At 34.7% G+C, this 21,661-nt stretch overlaps 1 protein-coding gene and 2 long non-coding RNA genes across 4 annotated transcripts in view; 2 read left to right on the plus strand and 1 right to left on the minus strand.

Moving 5' to 3' along the window:
• Window positions 1–5,271: 5,271 nt before the first annotated feature.
• On the plus strand, window positions 5,272–16,457 carry LOC127964736 (uncharacterized). Its single transcript, XM_052565044.1, has 4 exons — window positions 5,272–5,474; window positions 7,302–8,574; window positions 9,076–14,883; window positions 16,447–16,457. The coding sequence occupies exons 1-4, from the start codon at window positions 5,430–5,432 to the stop codon at window positions 16,455–16,457; spliced, it is 7,137 nt and encodes a 2,378-aa protein (XP_052421004.1). The 5' UTR covers window positions 5,272–5,429.
• A 2-nt stretch (window positions 16,458–16,459) lies between these two features.
• LOC127964974 (uncharacterized) lies at window positions 16,460–20,585 on the minus strand. Its single transcript, XR_008155203.1, has 2 exons — window positions 18,278–20,585; window positions 16,460–18,039 (listed from the first exon to the last, which is right to left on the minus strand). It is a non-coding gene; the product is annotated as an uncharacterized LOC127964974 (long non-coding RNA).
• Window positions 20,586–20,741: 156 nt separating this feature from the next.
• Window positions 20,742–21,661, plus strand: part of LOC127964965 (uncharacterized) — a 30,320-nt gene continuing 29,400 nt past the window's right edge. The window contains exon 1 of one of the 2 annotated variants that reach the window (XR_008155194.1): window positions 20,742–21,397. This is a non-coding gene — a long non-coding RNA (uncharacterized LOC127964965). The remainder of the gene's footprint in view (window positions 21,398–21,661) is intronic. The other variant, XR_008155193.1, reaches the window with a different exon arrangement.

The following is a 21,661-nucleotide window of genomic DNA, read 5'->3' on the forward strand; positions in this document are numbered from 1 at the left end:
GGGCGGTAATGAAACGCCCCCCTCCACTGATTGGTCAACCAAACATTACAACATAATAATAGTCCTAAAACATAATAAGAATCCTACTTAAAGTCTTTATTTCTACTACATTTTATCTCTTTCTCTTCATCATTTTGGTTCTTTGGCACACAGCTGTTTTATTATAGTACCCACCTATCAAAATCTGTCTGGCAAAGCTGCGCGACGCACTGCAGCACGGGGAGAATATAGCGTATTGTAACGAAGCGCAGATTTATGTGAAAATGTAAAGTTAGTCATAACTTTTGTTTTAGACAATATGCTGCACTTTAAACTCTGGGGGAACTTAAATAAAACGACAGATATTAATAGAAATTAGCACATATATTATTTTTCTATTTTTAGTTTTATTCATAGAGCACTTTATGCAAATTTTGGAAATCATAGGTTGTTTTCCCACTAGCATGGGACTAATGATTCGTCGGAGTGCTTGTTCCAGTGATTGAATTTAGTGAAATGTTAATTCGACGTCATGATTTGAATGTAAACTCATTTGAGTTATAAGAACATATCAAAACCCTGAAATAACACTTCAAACAATAAACCATAGATCAGTGTCAGAAATTAACTTTCCCATAAGGGGCACCTGATTTTCAGTTATTGTTTTTTACATTTTACCTTTTGTATGTCATATTTAATGTTAAATTTTACATTAAAAAAACATTAGAATAATATGACAATAGGCTGTTACCAATTAAATCAGTATTCAGAGATATAGACCCTGTGTCTGAAGATACTTTTATAGATGTATTTACAGTTTAATGCAAATTAAAGCAATTACAAATGTATAATGATTTGAGATTAATGTTTTATACAGCATTTTTAATACAGAAATATGAAAAAAAAAATTAATGAAATGAAAATGATACTTGAATTATGAAGGTAGCGGTATTTCATTGTGTTAATAAAGAAGCCTTTTATTCAATCTATTCAAAGACTGTGATTCTTTAAGGAACGTTACACCATTCTTTGCTCTTAGTGGTTCTGTGATGTGGGCAGCGAAAATAAAAAAAATTCTATGCTATCAGTTAGAGGCCAGTACCCAATATGAATTAAATAAATCAGCTTATTGTCTAAAACTACCTATGTTCACATGAATGAATACAGGGCCGGCGCAAGCTCAAATGCCGCTCTAGGCAGAGCACGATCGTGCCGCCCCCACCTCACATTCACAATTAGGGATCCTTTAGATGCATGTAAAAACTTTTTTTTTATCTATGAAATTACACTAAAATAAAAAAGTGCAAGCATGTTTTCAGAGTTTTTTTTTTTTTTTTTTTCATTCTGCAAAAAGGTGAAAAGGTACACCATGCAACAGCTGCGTATAATTTCTGTTTTATACTGGACGTTAACAATTATATTATATTATATTATATTATTATGGTATAGTGTATAATTATACTTTACATAATAATAATAATATTAATAATAATAATAATAAATATAGAAAGAGAGAAACGTGATTTTCAGCTGTTTTTCTTGCATGTCTTCAAGTTATTGACAGAACCCCCCCACTCACCCCCCAAGCATATTTCCCACATTACTTATTTTATTAATTTTTTGTTCATTCATTTAATTTAGATGTATTTTTATTTTTTTCTGCACTTTTTAATTATTTAATAATAATAATAAAAAAAACATTGTAAGAAGAAAGATTTACACCTGGAGGGTAATCAGCAGATTAGAAATTAAACTTTATTCAAGTGCAATGTGATTATAAGGATTTGATTGTACTTTATTGTACATTTTTTACTCGTTTTTGCGGTTGTTTTAAATGAATTCATAAATGAAAAAATTCAAAAGGCAGAAAAAATTAAAATACACATAATGTAGGAAATATACTTCAAAATTATACATTAATAATCTATAAATGACTTGCTGACTTGCACGAAAACCAGCAACCTGGACCCCAAAATAATGTCTCTCTCTCTCTCTCTCTCTCTAGGCAATATAATAATAATAATAATAATTATTATTATTATTTTTATTATTATTAAGTTAAAGTATAATCTTATTCATATAATGCAATATAATAGAATAAAAATATTATATTGTATCCGCGTTGTCTGGAACACAGCATAAGGTAAACATTTGGGATAACAACCAATGGTTTCTGAAATTTGCATAAAGTGCTTTATGAATAAAACTCAAAATAGAAAAGTAATAAATAATAGATGTGCTAATTTCTATTCATATCTGTCACTTTATTTAAGTTCCCTCATAGTTCAAAATGCAGCATATTGTCTAAAACAAAAGTTATAACTAACGTTAGATGTTCACATAAACTGAAAGCGGTCTGCACTTCGCTCCCCCGCGCTTGCAGTGCGTCGCACAGCTTTGCCAGACAGATGTTGATAGACGTGGATATACTATAATAAAGCAGCCGTGTGCCAAAGGACCAAAAGGCTTTGAAGAAAAAGAAACCTTAGGACTCTTATTATGTTTTTAGGACTATCATTATGTTGTAATGTTTGGTTGACCAATCAGTGGAGGGGGACGTTTCATTACCGCCCACATGTAGGGATCGAATATTCAAGTTGTTTATTCATTTTCTGTCCCTGAACGTAAAAACGAAAAAACGAAACCGAAGTCTTCATTTTTCGTTTTGTTTGGACAAATGAAAAAAATAAAAATGTGCAGTTTTTTAATTTTTCAGATTTCAATATTAAATAAAAAAAACGAATTATACGAAGGTACACGGACCAATTGTCTATATAAATCATTCCATTTTAAATTATGTATTAAACAAACTTAAAAAATCAAATTAAATCTTAGAGAACACGAAACTGCTCAAATTTGAAGTATTGTACTAATATAAAAGTAGCTTATAGCCTGCATCATCCCTTTGCTTGTGATCAAGGTTTTATTTTTATTTTTTATATATATATTTTTTTTATACACACTAGGCGTATACCATTTCTTTAATCGTTTATTTTAGTTACATTTTACAGAAATGAAGAAAACTGAAGTTAAAGAAGAAAAAAAATATAAAATATACATATTGATGTGGCAATATGTTGTGGTAAGTATAATTATGAATTCATTGTTAAGTGTGTTAATATGATAAACGTTGCTATAGGCTATAGTCATGTGCAAGCAGGATTAATATGTATTGATTACTATAACCACTAGGGGAGCTGTAACGTGCTTGCAGACAACACGTGTCTCATTAGCAGGAAGCCATTTTGCTCCTATCTCGAAACGGTAAGAAACGTGTCTTCTTGTTTGGTCTACATAATCTTATTAATCTGTTTTTATTACTTATCATTCATAATATTGCTGATATAGTTTTAAGTATTTTGTATGTCAGACGATATGTTTGTATGGTTATTTTTGGCAAATGAGTGTGTAAAGGTGTTTATTAGTGAGTAAGGCCTGCGTTTACTCGTCCTGCCTTCGTTGTAAACCTTAACAAAAATTATGGAAATACTCATAATAGTAGGCCCATATGACGATTGATGTATATTTTAAATGTTGTTAGATTAAATTAAAGGGTTTGGCGAGAAACACATGTAATTTAGGCTATTATTTATTATCTTTATTGGTTTCTTGAACAGAGCATTCCTTAAAAGTCTCATTGGGTGAATTATTATTATTATTATTATTATTTTTTTTTTTTAAATGTTTTCTGAGGTGCACTTATATTGTTAGTATGATTTTTATATTTAAAATTTAGAAATAAAATGGATTTTTATATCCTGATATTAGCCCTCTGGCTTGAATGCTCCGTTTGAAGGGGCGTGTCTGCTGTGAGACTCAGAGTACACGACAACTGTTGTGATTGGCTGACATCTTTGCATTCGAAATGCGTATTACATGTGGAACCCCTCTCATTTTTTTTGACTATTACAGCTGTCAAGGTTAACGAATTGTGGAAGCATTGGTTATAGCATTAGTTTTGAGATCTTTTCCCATCACATGAAAGGCTGCAGTGATGAGCATGGCGTAGATAGTCTGTTTATCGCTTGAATCCAGTGATTTCGTCATTGCAAATCGTTTTCTCTCACAAAAATGCTTTCACCACAACTAACAGCAAACACAATATCGACGTGAATACAGTAAGAGCTTCGTTGTGCAGTATGACAGCGTCATTCATTATAACGGCAGTTCGGGCAAGTATGCAGATACACTTGCGATGTGTGATTGACAACTCTGAACAAAATAAAGGGAGCGTTCTTTGACCGCTCTCTGTAGTTAAATCAAAGTTTAAATAAAAGATGTGTTTCATGTTACTAAGAGAAACAAAGTGAAGTTGACCGTTTAGTCACTGGCTTGATTCACTGATGCATAAACAGTATTAAGCGATTTGGAAAGAAAGTCTGTGTGAACTTGAATAATTAATAACACATCAGAAATCAATTAACACTGTTAATTAATTAATGAGTTCTGAACACTCACAGTGTTACTCACTGTTTGTGGCGGTGCTGTCGAATCCATATCGCAAAAGTCTGTTTGTTAAGCCTGTGCTGACATTGCGACTGAATTAAATGTAAAAAAATAATAATAATAATAATAAACTGAATACATTTTCTCAATTCTCGAAGCAGGCAAAGCAGAGAAAGGGGAGGTAACCTTTCCCCTTATGACAACATAACGGGAAGATTCCAGATCAGTGCGTCTGAGCTCTCATTTTCTCAAAGGCAGAGCAGGACACCCAGGGCTTGGTTTAAACCTATCAACATTACTAGACACTGGGGGACCATAGACAGACTAGGAAAACTAGTTTTAATGTTAAAAAACCCCATAAAGTGAAATTTTCATGTCATGGGATGGGACCTTTAACCAGGGTTGTCGGACTGGGGGTAAAACCAGTACTGATTACCAGGGCCCCAATGTACACATGTACACATTTCCATTGCCAACACTTAGTGTCAGATACCTTAAAGGGATAGTTCACCCAAAAATGAAAATTCTATCATTGTTTACTCAGCCTCAAGTTGTTCCAAACCTGTATGAATTTCTTTGTTCTGTTGAACACAAAGGAAGATATTTAGAAGAATGACAGAATCAAACAGATCTCGGTCCCCATTGACTTCCATAGTAGGAAAAAATATATATTATGGTAGTCAATGGGGACCGAGATCTGTTTGGTTACAAACATTCTTCCAAATATCTTCCTTTGTGTTCAGCAGAACAAAGAAACTCATACAGGTTTGGAACAACTTGACGGTGAGTAAACGATGATAGAATTTTGAACTATCCCTTTAAAGACATTGCTATTGCTAAATTGCTATGCCATTGCTACACTTTCTATGCTATGACTGCTCCACAGACTTCTTGTTGCAAATTTTGCTCACACACATACACACAAACCTAGAAACCCCTTAATTATTGAAATTTTTATAATAATTTAGTAAAGAGAGTAATCAATATTTTGTGAACTGAATGTAATGTTTTTCCCTGTGTTTTCAGAAGACTCTCAGAACTCATCTAAGGTAAGTCATATTAAACCATGATTTCTCATTGTGAAAATATAGGCAATACAAGAAGCTCATTGTAAAGGTTCCCTTGGATCCTTTTAAAGTCTTAAAGTATTCAATAACATATGTAACAGTTAAGGTCAGGAAAAGTCTCAAATAGTCTTATTTTTAATGAAGAGGGGACTAAAATTATACATGACACTTTTGTATATGTAATAATAACGTAATTTTAGTTTTAATGTTTTGTGTGATGTAAGCTACTTTTGATCTCAAATATATATTATATGGTATAGTTATTATAATATAGAACACATCGTTTTCCCCATATATCATAATGATTGCACGTCATTTATTCATCTTTACTGACTGAAATTTTTTATTAAATTAATTAGTTTAATGATTCAGTAACCCATTGAGAAATTTGGTCATTTGCTTCTCTCCCTGAATGAATCAGCCATTTCAACAAATTGGTTGAATGAATGACTTGCTGATTAAGTGTCTTGCCTCCACCTGCTGGCAGTTTTTTATTTTATTTAAAATGTTAAAATAAGAAATTGAATTTGTAAATTTCATATACATTTCCTATTTAAATATTTAAAAAAAAATAGTAGCATAATTTATGTAATTGTTAATGCACTATAAATATATGAAGCTACTTCTTATGCTGCTTCTGATTTCATTTGATTGGCAACAGTCCTGTATGGCGTTATTGTATTTGAATTTCATTTAAATTTTAGAATTTTTTGTCAGTGATGTATAGGGTGAATCTAATAGGATTAGAAATATTGGCAAACATTGCCATTTGAAATGGTTCATTTCTGTCACTGTTTTGAACTGACCACAGCATAGAATATTTAAAAAATGTATGTCTTTTTGAGTCAGCTGTCCTCAACAGGCATAAACCAGCACAAAAAGACCCTATAAAATATCATCTTACTTTAAAAAAAAAACTTAAGTTATTGGAATAATTTGTCAGTATTGCAAACTTGCTAATGTACAGTATTTATTTCTTAAATTCCTGAAAAGGTCTTCAAAAGCCTTAATGTTGACTTTTTTTATGTGCAGCTTTGTATTGAAGTTGTCAAAACATAAGTTTTTTTCAAAGCATATTGCATGATTGACTATTTGTGAGATAGTTTAAGTATCTTTGTGTTTGTGCATGTGAAAGCTACGCAAATGCACATAAACATTAAATGCCATTCACTTCCATGTCTATTTGTGCCTTAATTAACTATATGCATGAAATTGTCAAAATGCATGTCTCTGCAAGTATCTTAATAAACAGTTGCTTAATGGTTTAGGTGAAGGTAAACTGTTGAGAAAGAAAATGGATGTGTAACAGTATATTGTTCCACAGTAGTTTGTCACTGCTTTCTTTCATGAATATTAATAAAAAAAACAAAAAAAAACACTTGATTTAACACCGATCTGTTAGATTTAATTTAAATAGTGAAAATTATACACTGTTGTTTTAAATATTTTGATTATTCAGTTTCAGGCTTACCTGTAAAAAATTATAAAGCACTGTTTTTCATTTTTATCTTTTTTCTATTATATTTATCTTTATTTTTTAAATTTGTTTTCTGTGATGATTTAGTTAACTACAAAATAACTCCAATCATAAATAGCTCTATTTGGAAAAAAATATTATTAAAGTAATTTTTTATCACAATATCCATTGAAGAAAAACAAAAAATATAGCAATGTGAGTTTTTTTTCCCAACATTGTGCAGCCCTAGTATGAATGTTATATAGAAAACATTTCAGACTAGTGAGTAAAATAAAGTGTAGTAATGCACTGTACTAAACTGTTTGGTGTCTCTGTCTTTTTTGTAATTTCAGATGCCACGTGGAAAGGGTTTCCGCCGGTCCCAGGCGGCCAAGAGGAGGAATGCTGAGCGTTACACACTCGGTTCCTTCATGGATGTCATTGAGGTTATGCCTCCTTTAAAACAAAAGGCTGCTCCCCACAGCTCTGACAAACAGAGCCAAGAGAACGCTGACAGAGAGAATGCCGACAGAGAGAACGCTCACAGAGAAAACTGTTTGAATTGCCGTAAGGCTCCTGAAAATGTTCCAAACTCTATCACAAATGTTCCAAAGTTTGCTACAAGTGTTGCCAAAAGTGTTCCAAAGTCTACCAAAAGTGTTCCAAAGTCTGCCACAAGTGTTACTAAAAGTGTTCCAAAGTCTGCCACAAGTGTTACTAAAAGTGTTCCAAAGTCTGTCACAAGTGTTCCAGTGTCTAGCAAAAGCTGGAGTGATGTTACCAGAGCTTCACTTGTCAATAACTCTGGTTATTTCCCACAGAAAGTCATACGTGGTTCTTTCCATCAGGGTGATGCGCGATTTGGTTCGAACAGAAACCGTCAGTGTGCAGTGAACAGTATCACAGCAGTCATGACGAGTGTGCTGAAAGATGTGCTGATGTGGACAACAGAGGACCTGAATGCTGTTCTGTTGCATGGAGATGAGCTGTACACATCAATGACACTGCAGGGGCAGATCCACGATCGAACAGGGCTGGGTCATATTTCTGTTGCAGAAATGCCAAGACTGCACACACTTGATAACACAACATTCTCAATAAAGCATGGAGAATCTTTCTGTGGTGTTATTGGTGTTGATGTCTATGATGAATCATTGCGAGATGTGTCTATGTCTATAGAAGAAGCACTTCAAAGGGCTCTGCTTCAGTATGATGCATGTTTGTTAAACATTAAACATTACATTTGTGCAGTCATAAAGGCAGGGCCAATATTTGCTCTAGTGGATCCCCATTCACGTAATGGTAAAGGTTTACCTGAGCCTTATGGAAGAAGCATAATACTTTACTGTGATGACATCTACATGTTGTTTAATCATGTTAGTAGCCTTGCCTTGTCACTGAATGCCCAGGGAACACATTTTGAAGTGACCTCTGTGAAAGCAACAGTAATTGGTAAGACCACAACTATCGAGGCAAGTTCTAAGTCTGGTCAAGAAGGCAGTGGCGAATATGTTTCACATGCAACCACCGAGATGGAAAGTAAGTGTATCGGACGCTGTGGTAAACGCACTCGTGAAGATAAAGTAGCAAGTCTTACACATGTTTCATCTACAAGCTCGGAGCACAGTAAGTATATCAAACATCACGATCAACACACACTTGTAAACAAACAAATCGGTGTTTGCAAATTGGATCAGACATGCCTGGATTCAAGTAAGAAAAACAGTCATTTGAAAACAGAGCCAAAACTTGCATATGTGAGCAAGCTGCATGATCATTTATTCATCGCTGATGATGTAATCGGAGGTACAGTAGGCACTGAGTTGAATTTCCAGCCTTTAATGTCTGCCGATCAGGATGCTAATTTATCAATGAATGATGACGTAATTATTGAAGAGACCGTAGGCACTGAGTTAACTTTTCAGCCTTTAATGTCTGTGGATCAGGACGCTAATTTATCAATGAATGATGACGTAATTATCGGAGAGACAGTACGTAGGCCTGCTGAGCGCAGTTTCGAAGCTGTAACATTTGCTGAGCTTGACGCTCATTTATCAATAGATGATGACATCATTTTTGGAGATACAGTAGGTACTGAGTTTAGTTTCCAACCTTTAATGTCTGCAGATCAGGATGATTTGTGTACACGTTTACGACTGACTAATGAAAGCATTGGTGTTGAAGGCACACATTTTGGTTCTTTAGGAGTACCATGCAAAACAATATCTATTAAATCGGATGGTAATTGCATGTTTAGATCAATAGCACACTCAGTATGTGGCAATCAAGAGAAGCACCTGATAATTAGACGTGCAGTTGTGAAACATCTTGAAGCTAACAGTTCTAAATTTGAGAGATATTTAAGAGAAGAGTATAGATCAGTGAAAGATTATTTGACACAGTCTAAAATGAATTTTTCTGGAACGTGGGGCAGTCATGTGGAATTATTTTGTGCAGCTGACCTTTTAAAAATAAATGTAATGACCTTTAATGATGACAGATGGAATGCACACATCCCTACTGAACAGGTTTTTACAGATAATGCAATCTATTTGAAGCACTGCAACGGAAATCACTATGAAGTTGTTACTTGTGTTAAACATAAACATCAAGAAAATGTCTGTTCAAAAGCATGTAACATTCAAGTGGATGATCAGAGCACAAGTCGCAATTTGCGAAAAAGGAAATTAAATGACACAGAAGAGTATTCTAAAAGTAAAAGAGAACGTCAGAGATACCACAGCGACTCCAATTTCAGACAGAAAAAAATTGAGAACATTAGAACGAAATACTGTGAAGACAGTGATTACAGGCAGAAAAAGATTGAGAACATCAGAACGAAATACTGTGAAGACAGTGATTACAGGCAGAAAAAGATTGAGAACATTAGAACGAAATACTGTGAAGACAGTGATTACAGGCAGAAAAAGATTGAGAACATCAGAAAGAAATACTGTGAAGACAGTGATTTTAAGGAGAAAAAACTGGAAAATCTTAGAGATAAATATAAGAACAATATCAATTTACAACAGTCAAAATGTGAAAGATCAAAGGATAAATATCAGGGAAACCCGACCTTTAAAGCAAGTGTATGTGAATATTCAAAGAATAAATACAGCAAAAAACCCACCTTTAAAGCAAGTGTATGTGAATATTCAAAGAATAAATACAGCAAAAACCCCACCTTTAAGGCAAGTGTATGTGAATATTCAAAGAATAAATACAACAAAAACCCCACCTTTAAAGCAAGCGTACGTGAATACTCTAAAAAGAAATATCATGACAATGAAAATTTCAGAATGAGTATAATACAAAAAAGAGCTGAAAGTTCTGCAAAACAGAAGGACAGACAGAAAGATATTGATTTTACTATTAATCAGTTTCATCAAGAAGTCAATAAAGGCCCAGAATTTGTTTGCAGTGTTTGTCATCGTTTATTGTTCAGAAAACAAGTTATTGAATGTAAAAGAGATTGCTATAAAATCAGAGGTCAACAAATTACAGATTTGGCTGAAAGATGTATTACAGAAAAGTATTTACACATATGCAATACTGAATGTGAAAATAAATGCCAGTTATCAGGTAATCCAGCTTGTAAATTGTGGATTTGCTATACATGCCATCGTAAAATTCTGGGTGGAAAATTGCCTGAAGAGAGTATTGCCAACAACATGCATCTGGTGGACATTCCAAAAGAACTAAAAGGTCTAAACTCATTGGAGGAACATCTTATTGCACGCAATATTCCTTTTATGAAGTTGCTTTGTCTTCCACGTGGAAAACAGAAAGGCTGTCATGGCCCAGTCGTCACCGTTCCTGTTAATACTGCAGTTGTCTCAAATATTCTTCCACGTAATGAATGTGATGATCACATGATAAAAATAAAACTCAAACGGAAATTAACATATAAAGGCCATTATGAATATAAATATGTCAGCACTGATCGTGTCAGACATGCACTGTCTTATTTGGTGAGACATAACAAGTGGTATAATGATGTGGAGTTTAATGAGCAGTGGATAAACTCTTTGAATGCAGTTGATGAAGTTGAGAATTGTGATGACGATTTTGAAATGGAGGAACAAGATGTAACAGACAAAAATGAAGATGACAAAGTAGTTCAAGATGATCCAGAAGAAGACATAACATATATTAAAGAACAAAGTGGTCTTTTGTCAGATACATCGCTGCAACCTGTTGATCTGGGTTCAGAGATAATAGATCAACATTTTCATGATGTGCTGAATGTAGCACCAGCTGAAGGTAACAGTCCTATTAGACTGCTATCCGATAAATCCAATGAGGCAAAGTGTTTCCCTGTTCTCTATCCTATTGGTGGCCCGACATTCCATGATGAAAGACCAGAAAAAATCACATTGTCAAGATACCTGAATGCAAGATTACTAAATGCAGATGGACGTTTTGCACAGAGCACAGACTTCATTTTTTATGCACAATATTTATCAGAACTTGATCAAATTGTATCCAATGTCTCAATTGCACTGAGGAAAGGCTCTGAGAAAAATTGCTTAAAAGTAACAGCAGATATGCTAACAAACTCTGATTCCTTGAAAAGAATATTAAATTATGATGAAGGATATAAGTTCTTAAGACCGGTAAGAGGGACACCTCCCTATTGGATGTCTACGCAAAAAGATCTGTTTGCCCTAATTAGACAACTAGGCATACCTACTTTTTTTGCATCTTTTAGTTCTGCTGATCTGAGATGGCCTGAAATGTTGAACACTATTATTAAGCAAGAGGGCAAACAAATAAATGTCGATGAGCTTGACTGGTCTGAAAAATGTGGACTCATAAGACGAAATCCTGTCACTGCAGCAAGGATGTTTGATCACAGATGGCATTGTTTTCTAAAAAATGTCATAATGTCTCCAGCAAAGCCTATCGGCGAGATAAAAGACTACTTTTATCGTGTTGAATTTCAACAACGTGGTTCTCCTCATGTTCACTGTCTGTTTTGGGTGGAAAATGCTCCGAAGCTCAATGATCATGATGCTGACAATGATGCTCTGGTTGCTGACTTTATTGACACGTACATCACTTGTGAGACACCACCAGAAAATGACACTGTACTTTACGAGACAGTGAACAGTGTACAAAAGCACAGTACAAGACATTCAAAAACATGTCGTAAGAAAAATACAGTTTGTAGATTTAATTTTCCAAGACCGCCATCTAGTCGGACCTTCATTACAAGAGAAACCAATGCAGATGAGTTAAAAGGCAAGGGTGAAGATACAACAGCAAGTGCCATCATAAAGAAAGTGAAAACCGCTTTAAATTCAGATGTGAATTTTGATTCGGTTGATGCCTTTTTTTCATCTATTGGGATTAATCAAACTATGTTTGAAAAAGCATACAACGAATGTTCCAAAAAGAAAAGTATTGTCTTAAAAAGAAATCCAAAAGATGTTTGGGTAAATCAGTATAACAGAGATTTAATGCGTGCTTGGCAAGGCAATATGGATATTCAGTATGTTACAGATGCTTTTTCTGTAGTGGTCTACATACTAAGTTACATTACAAAAGCAGAACAAGAAATGGGACTCCTGCTTCAACGTGCGCAAAATGAAGCGATGAATGGAAATCTTGAAGTTAAAGAATCATTAAAACAGTTGGGAAGTATCTATCTTCACAACAGAGAAATTTCAGCTCAAGAGGCAGTGTACAGGCTGACAGGCATGCATTTGAAGGAATGTTCCCGTAAAGTACAATTTATTCCAATAGGACAAAACCCTGTAAAGATGAGTTTGCCTTTGCATATACTCCAAAACAAAATGGAAAATGACCAGTCTGATGATGAAAGTTATTTGTGGATGACAAGCGTCACTGACAGGTACAAGAACAGACCAGAGAAAGAACCTCTGGAAAATCTATGTCTTGCCAGTTTTTGTTCGGAGTACAGAGTTCTGACAAAATCAGAGGTTTCCTCACAAAAAAAAACAGCAGAAAATGAAATAATTAAACTCAATAACAATAACGGTCATGTAAAACGGAGGACACGGACTGAACCTGCAGTAGTGAGGTATCCAAGATTTTCTCCCACGAAAGATCCAGAAAAATATTATCATTCATTATTGCAGCTTTTCTTTCCACATTATGATGAGTCTGATCTGAAGCCTAGCAAGTATGACACATATGAGGAGTTTTACAACAGCGGTGTCATAAAAATGGGTTCTGAAGTGAAACAAGTCAAATTGATTGTTGACGGCAACAGAGCATTGTTTGAAAAGGAAAGTGACAAAATAGACAGAGCTAAACAGCTTTTGGAACAGGATATTGATTTGGAAGATGCTTGGGCCCAGATTTGTCCTGAATCCGAAAAACAGCGTGATGAATGCATCGAACTGATGAAGGATAAACTATTGCTCGATGAAGATGACAGTCAAGAACTTATTCCAGATCTTACAGCAAACCCTCAAACTGTGTGTACCATTGAAACAAACCACACTACAATGCCTAGAGAGGAGGCACTGCATTTACTAAGGTCATTAAACGAGGAACAATCTGCTGTGTTCTACAAAGTACGGAAATGGTGTTTACAGAAATTACTAGGACAAAACCCAGAACCATTTCGATTATTTCTTACTGGTGGAGCAGGTACAGGAAAAAGTCATCTAATTAAAGCAATACAATATGAATCTTGCAGACTATTATCTCAACTTTCTGAGAATCCTGATGACATTACTGTACTTTTGACAGCTTCAACCGGAGTTGCTAGCTTTAACATTGGAGGGGGAACTATACATAATAAACTTTCAATTGGTGCAAATGTCCGACTGCCATATCAGCCTCTCAGCGATGACAAAATAAACTCGTTGCGTACAAAATTGGGTACTTTGCAAATTTTGATTATTGATGAAGTGTCCATGGTTGACCATCGTCTTTTGTCATACATTCATGGAAGGCTGCGACAAATAAAACAAACTGGTGACTACTCTCTCTTTGGGAAAGTCAGTATTCTTTGTGTTGGGGATTTCTATCAACTTCCTCCCGTAAAAGGAACTGCTCTCTATGCTGATACAAAGGGAGTGAACCTATGGGAAAATAACTTTGAACTTGCTGAATTAACTAAAGTTGTTCGACAACAAGATTCAAGTTTTGCTGAAATGTTAAATCGGCTCAGAGTACGTAAGAAAAATGAATGTCTTACCACCAATGACATTGGTATGTTGAAAAAATGTGAATCAGGAGAGAAGTGTAATGATATTCACATATTTGCTACAAACGCTGAAGTTGATAAATATAACATTGAAAGGCTACATGAATGTTGCCCAGAGGCAATTAGTATAAACGCTCAAGATTACGTCAAAAACTCAAAAACTGGACGAATGGAGCGTAAAGTTGGATTTCATGCAAAAGTTTTCAACTCATCTTTGTCTAAATGTGTTTCCCTGGGTATTGGAGCAAGAGTTATGCTGAAAAAAAATATTGAGGTTGCTGATGGTCTTGTCAATGGAGCGTTTGGCACAGTTGTCCACATAAGTGAAAGTCAAAGCAATGATAATGATTTCCCATCAGCTATACACGTGGAGTTTGATGATCCAAATGTCGGTAAAATTCAGAGATCAAAAACACGCCATAGATTTTCCCAAAATTCAACAGTAATTGAAGTACAAGAAGATCAAGTCACAAATGATGGTGGTATAAGGCGTCAGTTTCCTCTCAGATTGGCATGGGCATGCACAGTTCATAAAGTGCAAGGACTCACAGTAGACAGAGCTGTTGTATCACTTAAGAAAATCTTTACAGCAGGGCAAGCATATGTTGCATTGAGCAGAGTAAGATCTCTCAGTGGCTTAATAATTGAGGACTTTAAAGAGTCTGCCATATTTTGTAATGATAAAATTGAGTTGGCTATGAAAGATATGCCAAAATTGTCAATGGAAAAGGACAGTTTCACTGAATCACTTGGTAGATTCAAATTAGCATTGCTTAATGTACAAAGTCTGAAAGCTCATTTTCAGGATGTTCTTGCACATACAGTTTTAATGGATGCTGATTGTATTTGTTTGACAGAAACCTGGCTAAATGCTGATGACAAAGCACAAGAACCACAAATACCAGAATTTGTGTTCAAGCACAATCCAAGAGCTAAGTGTTATGACTATAGTACAGCTCTTTATACTGAATTAAAACATCAGAGAGGGGGTGGAGTTGGGTTGTATTGTTCTGAGAAAATTGAGTGTAATATTTTTACTCCTGAGTACTGGAACTTAGAATGTTTATATTTTACAGTTCCACATGTCAATTTGACTGCTGCACTTTTGTATAGGCCCAATACATATAAAACTGACATGTTTCGACAGCAGCTATTACATGTCATTGAAGAGATAGAAAAGCATCCAGGACAGAAAATGATAATGGGAGACTTTAATGAAGACATAGTTACTTCATCTACAGTTATGAAATTATTGGAACAACATGGATACAATCAACATGTACAAAATACAACCACAGAAAAAGGTACCTTAATAGATCATGTTTATACAAAAGATATAGTAGGCATAAGTGTCAATGTTGTGCAAACTTACTATAGTTTTCATCAGGCAATACTCATTTCACTGTTGTGATCTAATATGAATGAGTAAATGTGTGAAGCTTCCGCCTGCCAGTGGGGGAGGGGGGTAGGGAGGCAAGACATAAAACGAGGCGGCTCCCTAGGGGTGGGTAGGTACGGAGACTGGGTTGGCTGACACAGGGGTTGATTGGTACAGGCTTTAAATCTTTTTAAGTTTGCATCTTTGCAACCTTTGAAAATCGATTTAATTATGATTCAAGCAAACCTTTAATTTTTCATCACTTCCTCCTCAAGTTGGAAATAGGTAATTTGCGCTCACATGTTGTGTTCCTTGGATGTACTAGCCATTTTTCAAGCTCCCTCTATAGAATCAAACCATAATTCCATGTTATACATGGTCACCATGTTAGGCATGTAAAGTACTACTTAACTGTTTGCTACAAATATACACCTGCTACTTATGACTTGTTTTGTGCTCCAGGGTCACAAATATGTTTGTTTTTAGCTGTACCAATCAACCCCATAATTCATAGACACAGGAATGGATTTTGAGTACAACATATTGTCAATTTAACACTTTTTATTTTGTTGTTAAACCAGTACAATGGATAATTTTGCTATGTCATTTTTTTTTATTTCCATTCCATTCATAGCAGTAAATGGCAAAAAAATATATTTGTATTTTCTTTTTTTCCCACCATGTTTTGACTGTAGTTTTCTTTTTTTTGTGTGTGCAATTATTTAAAAGTTTTGTTTAAACATGTGTCAGCCAACCCAGTCTCTTTTTTTTTTAAGCTTGAATCAGCAAGTTATGACTATTATGCAAAACCACACCGATTAGTGCTGTGATTTCATAGCATGGCCATAGCTTTACCTTTAGAAGAGGCTAGACCTTCATATTGTGTCTTCAGGTTTCTGGGCTTCAAATGGCATAATTTGACATTTCTTATCTTTAGTCTTGCTCTAGAATTATTATTATTATTATTATTATTATTTTTTTTTTTTTTTGTGGACCAGTTCTGAACAGATATTTAGAATGGCATCCAGCAAGCTAGAAATCTTTCTCAAGCCACAAACAAACTGGAGATTATGGACAACTGAACTAAAATATTAGCATATCATCCTTCACCTGGTTAAAAAGAAGTGACCTTCTCCTGTTCCAGAAAAAAAGAACATTTCATGTCTTACCATCTGGTATGCAACAACACAGGGGGAAAGTCTTAGTGTTCTTAATATTGCATAAACTACATTAAACAACGAAATGTTGTTTTATTGTTTTGTAGGACTACGAGGACACTACAACAATGAGGACACTACAACTCATCTAGAGCAATGCATCTGATTATCTACACACACAAAAAAAACATCCTCCATGTCTTGCACTGAACAACAAAATGAACAAAGAGTGGATTTCACTAAAATCATGCTACTAAACAGAGACTTGATGTGAGTACTTACAGTTTTTTCATTAATGCTGTTTTTCATATTTTATTTTCATGTTATTCATTATTAATTATGTTAAAACAATTGATAAGATTTTTTTTTTATGTTGTAGAAAGTCTGTTGAGGACATTACAAAATAATACAGGATGATGGACGTGTTATATAATCATGACTACAAGCGTACTTCCTTGAGCTCATTCATGGCAGAAACTGTTAAGAACAGGACAGTAATACCAAAAAGAACCCATTATTATTACAGTTTGTATTTCAATGTGGATACAATGTATATTAAATACATTTTTTTATGAAGTAAAAAGTAAAAATACTTTGTAAGTATAGTTGTAACTGCAATGTAAACAAAATTATACTGCATTTACAAGTGATATATTTGTTACTTATATCAACAAATGCACTTAACTACGTAGTGGCAATTCCCATTGGTGTGGTTTTGCATAATAGTCAAACCTCAAGCGTATAACTCGAAACTTGCTGGTTCAAGCTTAAGCCAGGTCAACAAACCCATTAGGTATGACCATTATTCTTTGATTTCTCATGTTCTGTTCTGTTTTTGGGAATCCTATTTTGTTGTTCATTTTGTTAAATTTTTACTGCATTTATGGTTTCTGTGTTTAGTTATTTTCTCCTGAGTTGCAAGTTTCTGGTATATTGTCATAATTGCCTTGGTTAGCAATTATGTTCACTTGTGTTTAATCTAGTTCATTTTTATCTCTGTGTATTTTAACTCTTCAGTTCATTGATATTGTTTGTCTCAGTTTGCAAAGCTGTTTAGTTTTGTTTCATGTTGATTTAATTTCTGTTGCCATTGAGAACCTTGGCTTCTGGTTTCAATGCCTCTGCCATGCCCTGTCATGTCACTGCTCCAACGGAGTCCCTGATCCTTCTGACTGCACCCTGATCTGTCATCTCCCTGGCTCCGCAACAGACTTCCAGACTTCTGGTTCAGCAGCATAACCTTTGTTTTCCAGCATTCTAGCTCCATATTAATGTACAAGCTTCATTACTGTTCATTAGTCTTGTGTCTCCTGGCTACACAATGGCACTACATCCATCTGGCTCCATCAAGGTATCCCACTTTCTTATTCTTGCTGAACAAAATAAAATAAATAAATCTTCTTCAGATAGAGTTGATGTGAGTGTTTTTATTATTTATAAATTGTATTTAAATGTTATATGAATTCTGATTTTCATATGTGTATTATCTGTTAATATTTGTAATATTGCAGACAACTACAATAAATGACATTTTTTTTATTGTGTTTTAAGAGTAAGACAAAATTGCACATCATCTGTCTCCTAGTTCGAAACAATTGACTTTGCATTTACCTTCCAATCCTTCAGCTACCCTGGGGTCCTACATCCACCTCCACCATCTTCGTCACTCCTACTGGCTCCATCTTATTCACAGATCTTCCATCTACACTTGCTCCATCTTGATCTCCAGCATTACTGGCTTTAACTTGGTCTTCTCCTTGGATCAAACGTGGATCTCCAACTGTCTAGTTCCATCTAGACATTCTTCTCTGCCATTCTTACTCAACAAAAATATCTTCACAGAGACTTCATGTAAGCTTATTTGCTCTATATAAATGCTGTTTTGCATATGTTTTGATATGTATATTATTTGTCAATCTGCTTAAACATTGCATAAAATTACAATAAACAACTATGCTTTTTTTAATGTTTTGTAGGAGTACGAGCACAGTACACATCATCTGTTATCTTCTAATTCAAAACAAGTATGCCTAAACCTTATTTCCTCTAGCTCTGTGATCTTCATCATTCCCAACGACACCACCTCAGTCTGCCGATCTTCTGTCTTCACCTTGGCCCTGCAGTCCAGTGACATTATACTGGTTCTCCAGCAGTTTGGCATCATCTTGGTCTCCAGGTTTCCTGATTTCACCTTGGTCTTCCATCTACCCAACTCTGTCCTGGTTTGCCTCATCCATAGCTCCACAGTGTCTCTCTATCTTTGTAGCATCCCTCCCACCCAGTTTTGCTAAACAAGACATCTTTACAGATACATGATGTGAGTATAATTATTATTTATAAATATTGTTTTACATATGTTTTTCGCATGTACATTATTTCTCACTGGATCTTCCTCGGTCTGCAGATCTTATACATCCACCTGGTCCCTCAAGCCCTGCAGTATTACCCTGGTTGTCCAGTCCTCTGGTTCCATCCATCCTGGTATCAAGCCTTCCTGACTCTGCCTTGGCCTTCTGTCTGGTCTGCACAGCCCGAGGATCGACAATGGGTCTCCATTGCTCCGGTTCCATCAAGGCATCACACTATGCCATTTCTGCCATGGCACCCTCCATTACTTATACAGTGGTCTCTTCTTCCACTGCACACCCTTGACCTCTTCCTTCACCAGTTGTGCAGTAGTCTCTTTTTCTGCCAGCTCCACTGTAGTCTCTTACCCCCACCATCACACTGGCTGTTTAAGTGTCAAAAGTTGCCTTTTGGAAGGGCAGGTACTTTCATGTTCTTTTTTCTGCTCTAGGAGATTATACTTATATTTAATTTTTGTTTTCTGAGGTGCCAATATACATTTTCACTGTGTTCTCATTTGTTTTAATCAGTTGCATATTATGTTAACCTGTGTTTATTGAATTTATTGTCATTTATATGTATGTATTATATATTTCCTAAAACTTTCCTGAGCTATTTTTTGTTTGTTTGTTTTTTGTTTGTATTGTCTGTGCTTTGAATAATCTTTTGAATTGGAATAATAAAAGGACTGTTTAACAAATCTTTGCTTCCTTGCTGGCCTGGATGTAACAATATCTTTGAGAAAAGCAATTGAGATGGTCCAGATACAGGTGTTTTATATCTGAAACTTCATATCATTACATCATTTCACTTTAAAACATAAAATGGCAGTCTACTTGCAATGTACATGCATTTATTCATTTATTTAGTTTTTAGAGACACATTGTACTTAATATCAAATTAATTGTTGCCTTATATATAAATTATAAAACACAAAAATACAATATGTTTGCTTTAGTACTGACTGAATGATTAAGACTACTGTTACTTGTCTATATGCTTATATTATTCTGAAATGGCCTATAAACTGAATAAACTGCGTAAAGGTTATATTTTCTAAACCATCATGGACGGAATGTTCCCGAGAATGCTGCACATCTGCAGCTTTAAGTACTTCAAAGCGCCAAATGAGTAGAAAAGGCACTGAACTGTGTAGTCATCCTAACCTTTTATGAATGATGGTGACAATGTGAGATTGTTTACAACTGTAATAACATACAAAACGGTTGTTATGTAATTATACAAATAAAGGCTATATAACCGCTACATGTCTGCTATATTAGGTAACTTTGTTTTCAGTGTCGGTTAACTAATACCTTATTTGCATCTTGGATTAGTTTATATCTGTTGTTTTTTACAAAGATAATTTTCAGTTTCACATGATCCTTCAGAAATAATTTTAATATGCTGATTTACTGCCCAGGAAACATTTACTATTTATTATTATGAATGTTAAAAACATGTTTTGCTACTTAACATTTTTGTGGAAACAATGATACATTTATGATGAAAAGTGAGAAGAGTGAAAACATTTAAACTGTTTAAAATTTTTTTTTTTTTTTAAATAAGTACTTTAACAATTAAAAAACTTTAACAATTTTAAAAATATATATATTTGACAAATACAAATAAATGCTGTTCATTGAACTTTCTATAAAAAATCCTGAAAATTAAAATCCCCAAAAGTATCACCACTTCCACACATTAGGCAGCACAACTGTTCAACAATAATAAACAGAATTGTTTATTGGCAAAATTATGTGTGTAAGGAAGTAAGCAACTGTTACAATTTTAAGTTAGGAAGGGTACTTTCAGCTGTGAGTCCCATAAAGGGGGGTGCTGGCTAAGGGGAATGGCTTAACACTTTTGACCAAAAGGTGGGGCTGTAATCAAATCATTTTGAAGTTTTCTGTGAGAGATGACAATGGCACACACACAGTTTGGTGTCATTATGCCAAAGCATTGCAGAGATACAGCCTCATGTCTCATTTTGACATGATGCCTCAATTTCGTTGCAGTGGTATGCGAAAACGGTTTTGTGTTTCGATACAAAATCCATAAAATTTTGTCAGCACTGTCTAAAGATCATCTGATTCAATTTTGGTGAAAATCGGACTAACGGTTGATGAGGAGTTTGAAAAAATAGGTTTTCAACATAAATAAAAATGGCGGACCGTAAATTCAGCTTACTATGGAATATTTGGTATCGATGTTATCGACATAAGCCAAGGAATATTTTGAGCCCAGTTTCATTGCAATAGGCTAATGCAATAAAAAGTTATTAGCATTTTTATAAGTGTAATTATTCATGGTTAATGAATGGTTTATTACTCTTGACCAATAGGTGACGCTGTTACCAAATTTATGTGGCATGATCAGTGTGAGGTGGCGATGACACATACAAAATTTGGTGCAAATATGTCAAAGCGTTGCAGAGATACAGCCTCAAATGCATTTTGGCACCCTTCGAGCAAATTCGTTGATGCGTTAAATGAGAACCGTTTCGTATATCGACACGAAATCCGTAACTTTTTGTCAGCATGTTCTGAAGATGATCCACTTCAAATTTGGTGAAAATCGGACTAACGGTCTAAGAGGAGTTCGAAAAACTAGGTTTTCAACATTAATCAAAATGGCGGACAGGAAGTA

Source organism: Carassius gibelio, chromosome B9 (genome assembly GCF_023724105.1).
Source record: "Carassius gibelio isolate Cgi1373 ecotype wild population from Czech Republic chromosome B9, carGib1.2-hapl.c, whole genome shotgun sequence".
In the NCBI taxonomy this organism is placed as follows: domain Eukaryota; kingdom Metazoa; phylum Chordata; class Actinopteri; order Cypriniformes; family Cyprinidae; genus Carassius; species Carassius gibelio.

What these genes read in the sequence shown, in the direction of transcription:
- LOC127964736 (XM_052565044.1), top strand. Translation starts at nt 5,430, where the DNA reads ATGTTTTTCCCTGTGTTTTCAGAAGACTCTCAGAACTCATCTAAG. An exon ending in ACTCTCAGAACTCATCTAAG is followed by an intron (nt 5,475 to 7,301) that starts GTAAGTCATATT and finishes TTGTAATTTCAG; the next exon opens with ATGCCACGTGGAAAGGGTTT. An exon ending in ATCTACAAGCTCGGAGCACA is followed by an intron (nt 8,575 to 9,075) that starts GTAAGTATATCA and finishes TAATGTCTGCAG; the next exon opens with ATCAGGATGATTTGTGTACA.